General features: G+C 46.6%; 1 protein-coding gene across 3 annotated transcripts in view; it reads left to right on the top strand.

Annotated features, from left to right (window-relative positions):
* AASDHPPT (aminoadipate-semialdehyde dehydrogenase-phosphopantetheinyl transferase) overlaps nucleotides 1–14,116 on the top strand; it is a 55,177-nt gene extending 41,061 nt beyond the window's left edge. For 2 of the 3 annotated variants that reach the window (XM_083170035.1, XM_083170034.1), the window contains exons 3-6: nucleotides 6,023–6,144; nucleotides 7,367–7,525; nucleotides 9,816–9,887; nucleotides 13,504–14,116. In XM_083170035.1, coding sequence (XP_083026161.1) covers nucleotides 6,023–6,144; nucleotides 7,367–7,525; nucleotides 9,816–9,887; nucleotides 13,504–13,674 — 524 coding nt within the window. In that variant the 3' untranslated portion in view covers nucleotides 13,675–14,116. The remainder of the gene's footprint in view (nucleotides 1–6,022; nucleotides 6,145–7,366; nucleotides 7,526–9,815; nucleotides 9,888–13,503) is intronic. The other variant, XM_083170036.1, reaches the window with a different exon arrangement.
* Nucleotides 14,117–14,801: the final 685 nt, after the last annotated feature.

The following is a 14,801-nucleotide window of genomic DNA, read 5'->3' as shown; positions in this document are numbered from 1 at the left end:
GCTCACCCTATTAAACATTCCAGGGGAATCATTGAGCCAGACCTGGTTCCAAAAATACCGGAGGCAAAAAGCGTAGGGGTCCCCGGTATTTCTGAAAGCAGCCCCTGACTCTTGGACCAAGACCCCTGGCTGTATCATGCGCACCGTGGCTGGTCAACCTTGGATGTGGTACTTGGGGGAGTGGGGGCCCCCCAGGCTTCACCCGTCCAGGGCTGAAGCCCGGGGCTGTCCCCGGCATCCCTGGGCGGTGGACACCGGGCTAATATGAGTAAAATTAAATTAAAAATATTGCTTTTACAGGTGAACTACAAGTCCCAGAAGGACTCCCATGCATGCTGGGACATGGCGAACCACAAGTCCCAGCATGCGGGGCAATAATGAGCCCCCTTGGACTTATAGTCCACGTGTAAAAAAAACCCCACAGACATAGAGAAAGGTAAAAGTTTAATATACACACTAATTTTACACCACTACACTTACCAATCCAGGCTCCAGCTGTGAATCTGTCCCCTGCAGCCTCTATTTAAATGAATCACAGAAATGCTTGAGTAAACAGGAAAGTCTCCAGTCTGTTTTGTAAAGATTTCAGAGTGGGGGGTCTCTCGAACAGTGCAGGGAAGTGAGTTCCGTAGAGTCTGAGCCGCAACCGCATGTTGGCAATTTGGGGTTGCTGTAGACATTGGGGGGTATTCAATGCCGCAGCGAGCGGCCGGCGAGGGGGTTAAACAGCGAGGTTTGCTGAAAACCAGCGATCCTCGCTGTTTAACCCCCGCACCGGCCGCTCGCTCTATTCAACGTTCTGGGGAAATCCTCGCCGTCACAGGACGGCGAGAATTCCCCAAAACAGCGAGACCAGCGGCTGCTGCAGAAAACTCGCAGTTTTTAGCTGCGGGTCTCGCTGCTTCTGGAGCCGCACCCACCAATTCCTCCTCGCTCAAAAAACGAGCGAGGGGGAATTGGCGGATGCGGAGGCTGTGTTGAATGCTGTCAGGGTGAGTGGTGACAGCGAGCAGGAAGCCCTGCTCGCTGTCACCACTCGCAAACAGCATTGAATACCTGCCACTGTCGTCCCTTTATACCATAACCCTTTTGGAGTAATTAAATGAAACGGACTGTGTTTTATGTTCGCAATGTAAAGTGTTCCCCTTGTAATACTGTCAGATTGTTTCTGTGTGACCCTTTCATTACAGTACATGGGAAACTTGTACAGTATCAATGTGGAACAGGGCCTGATTAAAGGTTCCAGGTACCCTAGGCTAATACACATGTAGCTCCCATGTAATGCTGCTACAACATGTAGCATTGCCAGTCATACTGCCCATGTTGTATAACAAAGGTTATACAACTGGCATGTAGGATCTGATGCTTGTGAAGGAGACTTTGGGGGGTATTCAATGTGCCGCCGCTATTCCCGAAGGGGGAAACAGCGGCGGCTTCCTTATTCAATGCTGTCTTTAGCCACAGCATTGAAGCGAGATCACAGCAGAACTGTCGATAACGGCCGTGGAGTGTCCCGATCCCAGCCGCAGATTGGCAATCCACAGCCGTTTTCATGGCCACGCCCCTTTTGCGCTGACCGGCAGGCGGGACATTGAATCCCGCCTGTCGTTCGCCTGTCGAACAAAACGCAGAAGGGCCAGGATCATGGCTGTCAGGAGGGATCGACAGCCGTGATCCTGTATTGAATACCCACCTTTGGCTTTAGGCTGGCCAGCAGGCGCTGTAGCACAATGTACATAAAGTAATGGTTCCATCAGTAAATTACATTGGCACAGCCATCTGCCAGTCACCTTCAGAACTCCTCCCCCCCCCCCCCCACATTACATCGATACGGGTGATAGCTCAGAACATTGATATCAATGCTTTCTGTGACTCGTGTAGGTGACCTCTGATGAATGTTCTGAGTGAATGGAAAGTATGGAAGCATCAGAGCTATAGATTTAAGCATTTTGTATATTACGTAGGCTTTAAATTAATGTTACCTTTATAGCAAAGAACAATGTAATCCCAACAAGTAGACATCCTGCATGGTTCATTAGCTGGCACGTTATATAAGCTGTATCTGGGTAATCCTTCTTTCACCGTGGTCATCATGAACATATTGATTGGCTGCAAAATTAACTATCGATCCCACTAATAGGATAAATCTACAGCAAGATGAATTTTGTTTTGTAATTTCTGCAAACTTTACATCTGGCAATGTGCCTCCATAAGGAAACGTATACAGCATATAACAGCCGTGGCGCTTATTCCATCCTCGCTGTTACTGGGCGGTGGCTACAACGCCCCCTCGTCATTCAGACTCCAGCAAAGTACAGATTACAGTAGCCGGGTCCAGGTGAACTAGACACACCAGGAGGGGTAAATCAAATGACTGATGATCTAAGTAAACTTGAGAATTGGTCAAGAGCACGGCAACTACAGTTTAATGCTAAAAAATGCAAAATTATGCACTTGGGACTCAAAAACCCAAAGGCTCAATATAGTATCAAGGGTACTATAATGGAAACTACTGAGGAGGAAAGAGATCTAGGAGTCACTATTTCAAGTGACTTAAAGGCAGGAAAGCAATGTAGCAAAGCAATGAGGAAGGCTAGTCAGATGCTTGGTTGCATAGGGTGAGGAGTCAGTAGCAGAAAAAAAGACGTAATAATGCTACTTTATAGGTCATTGGTACGGCCTCATCTGGGATACTGTGTCCAGTTCTGGAGACCATATCTTCAGAAGGATATAAATACATTGGAGAGTGTACAAAGAAGGGCAACTAAAATGGTTCATGGCCTACATCACAAAACGTACCTGGATAGACTAAAAGATCTTAACATGTATAGTTTGGAGCAGAGAAGGGAAAGGGGGGACATGATAGAAATCTTCAAATATATCAAGGGTTTTAACATAGTACAGGAGGGAAATTTTCTTCAAAGGAAAAGAAGTAATAAAACACGAGGACATGCACTGAAACTGGAGGGAGGTAGGTTCAGGGGAAATGTTAGAAAGAATTACTTCACAGAAAGGGTAGTGGATAAGTGGAATAGCCTCCCATCAGAGGTGGTAGAGGCTAAGACAGTAGAACAATTTAAACATGCTTGGGATAGGCATATGAATATCCTTACAAAGAAATAATGATTAAAAAGGGTTGAGTTTACCTGAAGGGTAAAAAAAAGGGGCAGACTAGATGAGCCAAATGGTTCTTATCTGCCGTCAAATTCTATGTTTCTATGTTTCTAACTGACGAAGTAGACAGGACATCCGAGAAGCTGTTTTTCCTGGGAGTCTCCCTTTTCTACTCATTTATTAAGCTCTTCAGTTTTATTAATACCTATTTTGCCGGCAGAGTGAATCACTTTCCACAGTCTCCTACTGTGGAAAGTGGTATACACACCCCATGAAAATCGCTGGGCCGGGCAAAAATCTGAGCGATTTATTGGCCAGAAATGTTAACATAATCGCTTTGTATAAACACTGGGACCAGTGTGCTTGTACCTTAACTCTGCACGTTTTACATATGCCCCCCTGCAGTGCAGGATGGCTTCCCTAAGCGCTATTTTTTTTACTATGGTTTCATAAAGGACCACTCATACATGAGAGATCTGATTGATTATTATGAGAAGGTAAGTCTGCTAATACTGCCATCCCAATGCTCACTGTGAATAAAAAAAATGGTGTACTCTGGCGCAGCAGCAAAATTATTATGTTACATAATAGTATAAGGAGAATACACTGGTGTCACATGTCAATAATATCTAGATGTTCTAAAAATGGGTCATATGGTCAAACAGTGTGACGGACAACAGGGCTGACTCATGCAGAGATTCATGCAGCGTCTGACTGGTGAACACTTCTCCTGGCTGTGAGGTGATATCTTTTGGGCTCACTAAAAAGCTGTTTCTCCTGCGGAGGCTTAAGGATTGGCCTGGTGCTCATGTTTAAAGGGAAAGAACCCGTGTATTAATAATCAAAAACCCTTATGCTCCTTGTGGCTGTTGGTATTAACCCCCACTAGCCAGACTGTACCTTTATAAGGCTTGGCTATCCAGATTAATTCTACTCAGTCAAGATTTTCAGAATGTTGTAGCTAACCCCTGAAGAAGTCCCTTAAGGGAACGAAACGCGTCGGGTGATGCAATACGTTTCTATGAACGTACAACAGAAACATCTCGAACACTTTAATTCGATTGAAAAATACTTTTAATGAATAAAAAGAAACATTGATATGTCCAATAGTATTTGTGACATTAACAGGTTACGGTCACCAGGTCGACAAGCATTAGGTCCACACCACTAGGTCGACATGCATGAAGGTTGACTTGCAGGAAGGTCGATATGACTGAAGGCCGGGGTTAGGTCGACAGTCAAAATGTTGACATGGGTTTTTTTTCTACTTTTTTTTAACCATCCACTAGGGCATGGTGGGAGAATAATATAGTGTACCGAGTGTAGTCAGGCACCGTGTCCGAAGCATGGCGATTGCAGCAGTGCTATGTTTTAGTGTCCATGTCGACAGTGTCGACCTTTTGACTGTCAACCTAACAATCCTGTCGACCTTCCTGCATGTCGACCTTCAGTCACATCGACCTAGTGGTCTCGCCCTAATGCTTGTCAACCTAGTTGCTGTCTGTCCAAAGATCCACACCCACATTAACAGAGTGGTCTAAAGGACTTTTTAATATTCACCATCCCACAATTGCCTATATATATTCTATATTTCTTCCGGTACTTGTGTATTTTGGCGGCGCCCATCGCATCGCATACCATAACGCATACGATGCGACGCGATATCGTACGATAGTGCACGATGGCATACAATTTTGAAATTGTATGCCATTGTACATGGCATACAATGCCATACGATGCGATGCGATGCGATGAGATTGAACATTGTATAAGCACCCTAATGGGTGCTTATACAATGTTAAGCACCCAAATGGGTGCTTACAATGTTAAATGCACCCCCACGCCACCCCCCCACTATAAACGTGAACCCGAAGCGTGGCGAGCGCAGCGGTACGCGTCCTACGACCTTTTCATACCCCCACTATCCACGTCGGCGTGGAGTTGAGAATAGTGTGGCGAGCCACCGAGCCCGAAGCGTGGCGAGCGGACGCGGATACCTGTGAAGCCCGCGAAGAGACGCGTTTACCTGTGAAGGTATCCGCGTCCCCTCGCGGGGTTCGCTGCGCTCGCCACGCTTCGGGCTCGGTGGCTCGCTGCGCTCGCCACACTATTCTATTCTCAACTCCACGCCGACGTGGATAGTGGGGTATGAAAAGGTCGTAGGACGCGTACCGCTGCGTTTGCCACGCTTCGGGTTCACGTTTATAGTGGGGGGGTGGCGTGGGGGTGCATTTAACATTGTAAGCACCCATTTGGGTGCTCCAAAGCACCCTTTAGGGTGCTTATACGATTTTTGGTCGTATAGGGGGTCAAAATCGCGTCGCATCGTATGCCATCGGGTGCATGGCATGCGATGCGATGCGATCTGTTCGTCGTACGACGGACATCGGGGGCGCCGCCAAAATACACAAGTACCTTTCTTCCCTTGCCAACAGGGGAGCTTGGGGATAAGGCTGCCTTGTATTGTACCTACTAACTTGTTTAGATTAAGTGCGAACGAGGGGTCTGGATAGGATATATATATATGTTCAACTATTGTAAAGCGCAACGGAATCTGCTGCGCTATATAAGAACCTGTAAATAAATAATAAATAAATGTGTGTGTGTGTGTGTGTGTGTGTGTGTTGGGGTTATTGTCTTTGTAGAACAACCAAAACAACTAGCATGTTTTGTTTTGCAATTTTATCTGTGTTTCTGGCAGTATTGCGATGCTGTTTGTCCTGGTCGCAGATTGAGGCTTCCAGTACTGCACTACACAGCGTAATGGATATAAATTACAGCTAGCGCTGCGGTACATCTTCAGCTCGCTTCTCCTGCAGAGTGTTACTGCGAGATCACATTTACTTGTTGAAAGTGAAAGATAATTCACCTGCCCAGAGTATGTAAATGTCTGCTCGCTATTTTACAGGGAGCGGCTCCACAGAAGAGTTCTTCCGCCTCATGAGTCGGCAGTTCACGGAGAGAGAGTGGCACTCTATCAGGAGTATGGGAAGTGACTGGGCGCAGCTGGACATGTTCTACCGGCACTGGGTAAATCAGCTGCGACAAAATAATGTCAGCACACCGGAGGTTTTGCCAAAAGTGCAGATAAGACGGAGGAGTTAAGCAGTCAGTCTCCAGTATGCTGTATACCTAACCCTATCCATCCCTCCTTGGGCCTAACCCTAATTGCCTAACCCTTACCCCCCACTTCCCCCGGCCTAACCCACCCTGGCATATGTACGTTCGGCATCCTAGCAGTTGAGATTCCGTCGCCGGCATGCTAATTGATGTTGGGATTCTGGCGGTAGTAAGGATGCCGGCATTAGTATTGTGAATGCCAGGATCCCCACCACTGTGGTGCAAACCGCATCCCATCAAAGGGGCCAATTCACACCTGTTCACACAGGTCCGAATTCAACCCCACCCCCAATGGTGGGGGCCTGCTCATGCACAATTATATACATGTGCAAACCCACGAAGCGAGCGCCTTCGGCAATTTTTTTTTTCCGGAGTGCTCGCTGCCTGATTGACGGGTAGGGCGCCGTTCCGACGGGCCCACCCAGTATTTTATGGGCGTGTCCACAAAAACCGTGGGTGCGGCCATAGAAACGCTGGGTGGGGCCATCAGAACGCAGACGTGCCCCTACCTGCTTGGGGCGGGCGGATGACCTCACATGACATCAGCATCCGCCCCCAATTTGTCTACCATTTCTCCTTGATTTGTTGTTGCAGGCTATTATAAATTATTTATATATCTGCAGATTTCCCACTATGACTACCATGGCAACCACAGTCACAGGGCATTTTGGGGAAGATGTATTAAGCCTGATAAAGTGAAAGGCGATAATGCACCAGCCAATCAGCTGTGTTTGAAAAATGACAGTTGACTGGCTGGTGCTTTATCACCACTTTACCAGGACACATTCCTTGAACCTGCATACATATTAAGTAAGAGGTGCCAGGAGTTTTTAATGTTTATTAATTCTGCTTAATTGTTCAAGCACCATTTAAACTATGCATCGCCTGACACTGTCCCCGCTACGGTTTAGACACAAGGATATGTTTCTTTCTGTGGGGAGAAGACAGGTTTGTAGCAGCGCTTTTAAGTCAGACAAATGCTCTTCTGCCTTTTTATATTTTGCTGACAAATCTTTAATGCATTATTCATTGTGCACCGTGAAACATTTATAAGGCGGAATGAACAGATATGTGCAGAGCTTGATAGGAGGACAGCACCGGAGTGAATAATGCATTGTGTTTGCGGTTCTAGGCTCTGAAAGAAAGCTTTATTAAAGCCATAGGGGTCGGCTTAGGTTTTAACCTCCAGCGAATTGAATTTGAGGTGTCACCCATAGACATGGAAATGGGGAAGGTATACACACAGACCAAAATGTGGCTGGATGAGGAAAGCGAAAATTGGTCCTTTGAGGTAAGAGCGCTTGTGGTGCATATTCAGTGTTCTATGTGTACGCAGTTCAGAAATAATCTGATACAGCCTGGCACCAAAATACATGTAAGCTATTCAGTAGGCTTTGCCCACACACTAGAAAGATCTGCGATCGTAAGATGTGCGCATAAATTAGCCTTTTCTTTTGTTAAATCTTCTGATCTTTTGTGCAGCACGTAAGATCAGAAGATTCAGCTAAAGATCCACGGGAGCGCGCATCGGACCGAAATCGGACGATTTTCGACCGATTATCGGTAAACATCGGCCGATATATCGGCCGATTTATCCGAAATCGTCCAATCGGCCCAAAAATCGTTCTAGTGTGTGGGCAATACGGTGTGCACCTTATGCTCAATGCGGAGATGGCATGGGTCATAGGGTCGACATACTTGAAGTCAATCACTAAAGGTCGACGTATGAAATAGGTCCACAGGGCTGGAAGGTCGACAGAAGCAGTCAAAAAAGTCGACATGAGTTTTTCACGTTCTATTTTGAGTCGAGATGTGCCGACAGGTGGTATTTCATGCCCTATTTCATGCCCTACCATCCCCCACTATGTGGTGAGCACAGCGAGCCATGTGAGGGGTTGTGGTACTTAGACGATGTCCATGTCAACTATGTTGACATTCGGGACAAGAAAAACATGAAAAACTTATGTTGACCTTTCCATTGTCGACCTAATGCTAGTGTCGACCTTCAATGGTTGACCCAATGTGGTTGGAGTGACGGGTGAGTGGAGGGATGACAGGGGGAGTGGAGGGAATTACAAGGGAGAGAGACATCAAAAAGCATTGGCCGGGCATGACAACCAGGGCTGCCGAGAGGTACAGTATGCCGGGCCCCAGTAAATATATTTGGGCGTGGCCTAATTGTTAGAGGCATTACCTCCTGCGATCAGGTCACGCCCCCAAAATGTTTAGGGAGGGTGAAAAAACACAGTCATGGGGGGGGGGGGGGGGGTGTTATTGTGTCCCCTGTCCCCCCTCCCCTCAGCAGCAGTAACAGCACACACCTACAGCATGTGCCGACAGCAGGCTCAGCATGAGCTCTAAGGCTGTCAGTTAGAAGCTCATGCTGAGCCTGCTGTCAGCAGTAGGTTTATGCTGCTGCTGCCCAGGCCGGTTGGAGGGGGTACGGCGGCCCTGATGACATACTGCATCGTTTAACATAATAAACACTCATATACTGGCAGGACCAAAGGCTAATGCTTCAGAAGGGAAGTCATCCAAGTCAGATGGAACAGAATCCTATATGGTAGTAGTGTAACGTGCCAAGGATACCACTTCTTTATAGGAGATGATGCTTTATTACTGTACATCTGTAGTTTTCATGTAAAAATGCTATTTTTTTTCTGTGCAGAGTAAATACCGGCTGCTTTATTTTTACACTGCAGTATATATATCAGCTTGTAGTACAAACCCCACCCAAATCTAACTCTCTCTGCACATGTTACATCTGCACCACCTGCAGTGCACATGGTTTTGTCCATTAGATAGAGGATTTGCTTTTGCAAGTGAACCAGAATCAGGCCCATGGTGAGCAGCGATACTTGTTGGTTTGACGCTGCCCATGCAGCCTACACTCTCATGTCATTACCAGTTGATTGCTGATACAGTAATGGCACACAGCCCAGGATAATGTGGGGTGCATTAGAGGCACTGGGGCCAGCTTGGGACTGGTACAGATCCAGAGTCATTACAGATCTGGCCGTGGTCCTATTCAGGCCTATAATTTATACAGGTGTTTATGACAGGTTATTGCAGTGATCATAAGCCTGTAAATTACTGAGAGATTATCTCCAACTGGGAGCACTGTTATCGTGGTCATTAGCTGAGATCGGCGCACATGCGAAAAACACCTGCAAGCCACAGTAATGTCCCAGCACCTGGGTGCGCTGCAACTTCTGCCAGATACCGTGATTATGTGGAGGTATGCCGAGAGGAGTTCTCTCTGCTGTTCACAATGTACACTGATACATAGCCACAAGTGATCACTGCTTCTCCGTGAGGCCATACATTAACCCCTTCATGCTAAATGATGTCACCAACTGCCGGTTTTTAAACATTGATAAGGAATTTGAAGGGATTGCAGAATTCCTGCATTGTGCTAAGCACTGTGCTATCACCTGGGATTTCTACATCAGGCTGGTACTGTAAGCCTGGATCGTGCTAGAGATAGCAGTCGCCTGTCTCATAGAAAGTATTACTATTAGACCCATGATAGCAACTGGTATTTTACTGCTGCACTGAACGGTTGGGCCTGTGTTTTGCAGGAAGTGCTCCTGGATAATCAGCATCACGTGGCTGTCGCACTGGGGAGCACAGACACATCACAACACTCACAGGTAAAACCGTGTATATGGTATAATGTGCTTAGAATCAATTCTGTAAAGCCGTATACGAGATGGACATTAGCATCCTCCTCTAACAACAAGAGTCCGGCAGGCAGGTGTACGTATGCTTTGTGGAACTGTGTTGAGGACCTAGGGCAGGGGCAGACGGACCTTTAGTTCACGTAATTAGCATCTGCCATTGTTAGTGGGCCTGTGACGGAACGTGACCACGCCAGTGTTCTGCTACGTATTTTTCTCCCGCCTCTTTCTGTGCTTCAGCAAGAGAATTGCAAAATGCCGGCGATAACCGGATATTATCACTGACTGTATTCATATCTGAGCTGTGTTCCCCAGACTACTGTATACAGGGGGCATCACAGAACTGTATGTCGGACAATAATAGGATGTTATACTGAATAATCCAAACAGGTTATTCCATTAGGTTGAGGATGTGTGCTACTGGAGGAAAATAGTCCCGGTACTTGTGTACTAGCACGGCGCCCACGATAATTAGTCGCCCGATTTTTTTATCGCATCGCATGCCATACACCCGATGGCATGCGATGCGATTTTGCCCCATATACGATGTTAAATTGTATAAGCACCCTAATGGGTGCTTACAATGTTAAATGCACCCCCACGCCACTCCCCAAGTATAAACGTGAACCCGAAGCGTGGCGAGCGCAGCGTGCCCGCGAGGTGCGGAGGTACGCGTCCTACGACCTTTTCATACCCCCACTATCCACGTCAGCGTGGAGTTGATTTTATAAAGTGTGGCAAGCGCAGCAAACCACCGAGCCCGAAGCGTGGCGAGCGGACGCGTATACCTGTGAAGTTCTGCGCGTCCGCTCACCACGCTTCGGGCTCGGTGGCTCGCTGCGCTCGCCACACTTTAAAAAATCAACTCCACGCCGGCGTGGATAGTGGGGGTATGAAAAGGTCATAGGACACGTATCGCCGCTTTATCAAATGCATCTCCCGGGGGACTGCAGCGGGGGTATGCCTTTCTCTGAGAGAGGTCTCAGCCAATCAATGGCTTCCTATTCGTTTGTATGTTTTTGTTTTAAAGTGCTCTGCTCGCGCTGCACTGCTGCAGCGTCTTCTCCTGCCTGGCACCCTGGTTCTCTGCGCCGCCCCCCTCCTGCTCCCGCTGACGGCAGCGGCCTTCCTCCACTGCCCGGCTCCCTGCACCGCCCCCCTGCTCCCTCCGCCCGGCTCTGGTAACTCCCCCGCCAGCTGCAGTACCCCGCACGGCTCCGGGCAGCACAAAAGATTTAGCAAATCTTACATGCAGCCCGTCCGACCTCCCGACTCCGATCCGATGCACATGGGACCGCACATCGGGTCGGAGGGGATGTCTCCATATGCGATTTGGGCCGATATCACGGCCCGATTCATCTGAATCAGGCGAAATCGGGCCCAAATCGCATAGTGTATAGGGGCCTTTACACTTACACCTCCCCCCAAATTAAAAGAGGCGAAGGATGGATAACACCAAGGTCTATGGGTCAGTCTCCAGAAAAGAGATCTGTTCACATGAAGGTGTGAAACCCCTCGCTTAGTCCCTGGTGGGGGGCAGCATACATGTATTGACACAAGCTTCAAAGCCAGAGGAAGGGAGCGATTCGATCAGCCCCTGGACAGGTCATAGGAGACCCTGTTTCATTCATACAACTGCGCCCAGCATAGGAAGGGTTAAGAATTCCTGAGGGAGGGGGAGAGGGGTGCTTTTGAGATGTAAGTTGGTGCTTTCAGGGATAGAGGCGAGAGATGTGAGTGAGAGTCAGCACTGGGAGTCGTGGACTGGTGTTTCCAGCCCATCTGAAGCTAACCTGAGGGGTAATGTGGTAAGGTTCTGCCAACGTGACTAATACTGATGGCCTTTCTGTATGTATTGTATATAGACTGCAATTGCTGATTTTACATGTATAACCCGTGTGTAAAATAAAGGTAATACTTTTGTACCTTTGCTATTGTGTATTCCTGTGCGATCAGAAAGACCCCGGTGGCTTTGCGAGAGGCATAAGTCGCGCTGCGCAGCTGCATGACCCCGGGATCCTCACAGGGCCTGAATCAGAACCCTTACAGCACACATGTTAAGCTAACTGTACCATAGCGGTCACAGTTGAACATGGGATCACTGGCAGTAGAGCTGATCACTGCATATTTCTGCAGATCTGAATACATAAGAATCAGCAACTGCGCATACATAGCACCAACCTCTGTATCCGGCTCACACTCGCCATGATTCTTAAGCTTCACACAACAGGTTTCACAATACAAGTGTATTTCTGTTCATTTGGTAGTGATCTACGTACAGACACCCTGAGATTTACTTGTAGATCACTATCTACCTTTTGGCCAGGTCTGACCTAGGGCGATACAGGGCACACACAATATACAAGGGTCATACGCTAGATATATGAGAACATATCTGTAGGACGCAGATTACAATCAGATTGTCAGTGATTGACAATCTGATGCTGTGCGGGGGATGGTGGGGCAACAGTGTCCGTTTCTCCAAAAGGAGGCGTATCGGCACCGTTGTGGGGGAGGTACAAGACCAGGATCTCAGTCTTTCCTGGCCTTTTTGTTGTTGCTGCAAGGCCCGGATTGAGTCACACAGCCAGATGATGGTGTTGCGGATGATCTGATAATGAATTCTTATGCTGGGTACACATCAGAACGACAAGGGCCCAATCCCATCAATCTAGATCCAATTCCAACCGATTGGATGTAGATTGTAGGTAGATTGGGCCCTTTTTTGTCTGTTCTGATCCGATCCCGATCGCGGCCCCGCGGGTCGGTTGGTCGTTATTCGGAACCTACCTGCAGCAGGTAGGATCTGAAAATGACCATTCACCCGGGTGCGGGTCGCGATCGGAACAAGATCGCATGTGCATCGTCTAGGTGTGTACCCTTATTAGATGCATCTCAGATCGGTCTGCAGCAGGAGGCGTGACGCTGCCTACTGCAGCAGTACTCGATTACTGCTATCGCCGCTGTTTCTATGTAAGTGGCAGCAAAAGCAACTCCAACCATATCTGAATCAGACCTGCTCTTGGAACAATACTGCCGCCATCAGAGTGCTAGATTGTTAGCAGGAATATTTCCACTTTCTCTGCATGTACATGCATATGCGTATTTGTATATTTATGTACCTGTGTATTCAGTATGATGAAGATGTGGCCATAAAATTGTATGTTTTATAATAAGTTCTTTTTTTAAGATGTGTTTTTTAGGATCTGAATACCTTATTGTACTGGGATGGGGGGGGGGGGGTGACCCATGTTGGTTTGTAAATAACATTTGGTTTGCTATTGGACAAAACCATGTGCACTGCAGGTGCGGGAGATGCAACATGTGCAGAGAGAGTTAGATTTCAGTGGTATTTTGTCTCTGTGCAGGGTAAATACTGACTGCCTTATTTTTACATTGCAATATAGATATCAGTTGGAAGTACAAACCCCACCCAAATCTAACTCTCTCTGCACATGTTACATCAGCCCCACCTGCAGTGCATGTGGTTTTGTCCATTAGAGAGTGATTGTGCCTTTGCGAGTGAACCAGAATGATCCCCAAAGTTCCAACTTCCAAATTGTGTTCTTTCTTTCTTGTTCCTTTCCAGAGTAAAAATCAGTCCGGGACCTCATTCACTGTTCTCACCTATGAAGACCTGATGGCATCTGCTGTTCCAATGACACCCGAGGATCTGGATTACTGGGATAAATTCCACTCCAAACAAGAAATACCGTGTCGGCAAAGTACAAAGATGGAGCCACAGACTGTGACACCCTGATTATTCTAGTGGCACCCCCAATTCTATGGTAGCATTGTGTGGATATCAATGCTCAGTGGCTAAGGTCACAGACTATAACCATGCAGTATGAAACCTGCGTTCTGTCCTTGGGGTCATTCCGCAAATCCTATCCCTCCCCTTGTCCCAGGCAAAAACACATTGCAAGATGACTACGCGGCATAAATACCTTTTCTTTTTTTTAAATGTTTTTTTTTCCTTCAAATTATTGACAAAAGTATTTTTTTTAAATTGAATGTTGGTTAATTTTTACCATATTAAGGACACTAATTTCTACACTGTCTGTGTTTTTAGCTGGTATTAACCCTTTGAGTGCCAATGTTGCTGTGAGAGAGCCTCAAAATATCCGTTAAAATGCCAGCATCGCTCACAGCGTCTGTTCTATTATTGGGTGCAATATTTAACTAAACTTCAGTTAATTGACTTTGGCTGTATTTGTATTTATTTATACTAAAAGAACAGTCGCTGTGAGGGGAAAGGAGGGAAGGGCAGGCAAATGGGGGCCATTTTTTATTTTAAAATTTTTTATTGTAAAAACACAATGGGGGAAATTTACTAACTAAATTCTTAAAAAAGTAGGTGTATTCGTATACAAAAATACACCTATAGCAGCTGCTATCCTTGGAGATGAGAGAGCTCCGTTTTAGAGGCCGCTTTGCCTGAGACCTTTTACCTGGAAGAAATTGGCATCAATATATACTTTTTCTTGGTGATTTTTACAAATTCTATTGTTTTGGAGGATTTAGTATCACTCCTTATCCCTCTGGTGATTCTATGGTTCTCATCAGACTGGAGGAATGACACTGCCCTAATCGTATTGGCATGTATATCCTTTAAAGGAAACCTTATCTTGTATAACCCAAACTCAGGAATTAAATATTTGGGTGACTTATAAAGAATACCCTCTCCACGTTTTAGATTTTTTATATGAATATAAAGTAAACCTTTTTTCGATGGAAGATATGTTATTGTTCCACTGATGAAGTCATTATTGACAAAACGCGTTGGGTATTTTTCTATGTACCCTTGATTGAGGATCAACTATTATACAGGTTGAGTATCCCGTATCCAAAATGCTCGGGACCAGGAGAATTTTGGATAACGGATTA

The sequence above is a fragment of the Crinia signifera genome, chromosome 2 (genome assembly GCF_055691185.1).
Source record: "Crinia signifera chromosome 2, ASM5569118v1, whole genome shotgun sequence".
Lineage (NCBI taxonomy): Eukaryota > Metazoa > Chordata > Amphibia > Anura > Myobatrachidae > Crinia > Crinia signifera.
Note: the sequence above shows the minus strand (reverse complement) of the source record. Positions and strands in the feature narration are given on the sequence as shown.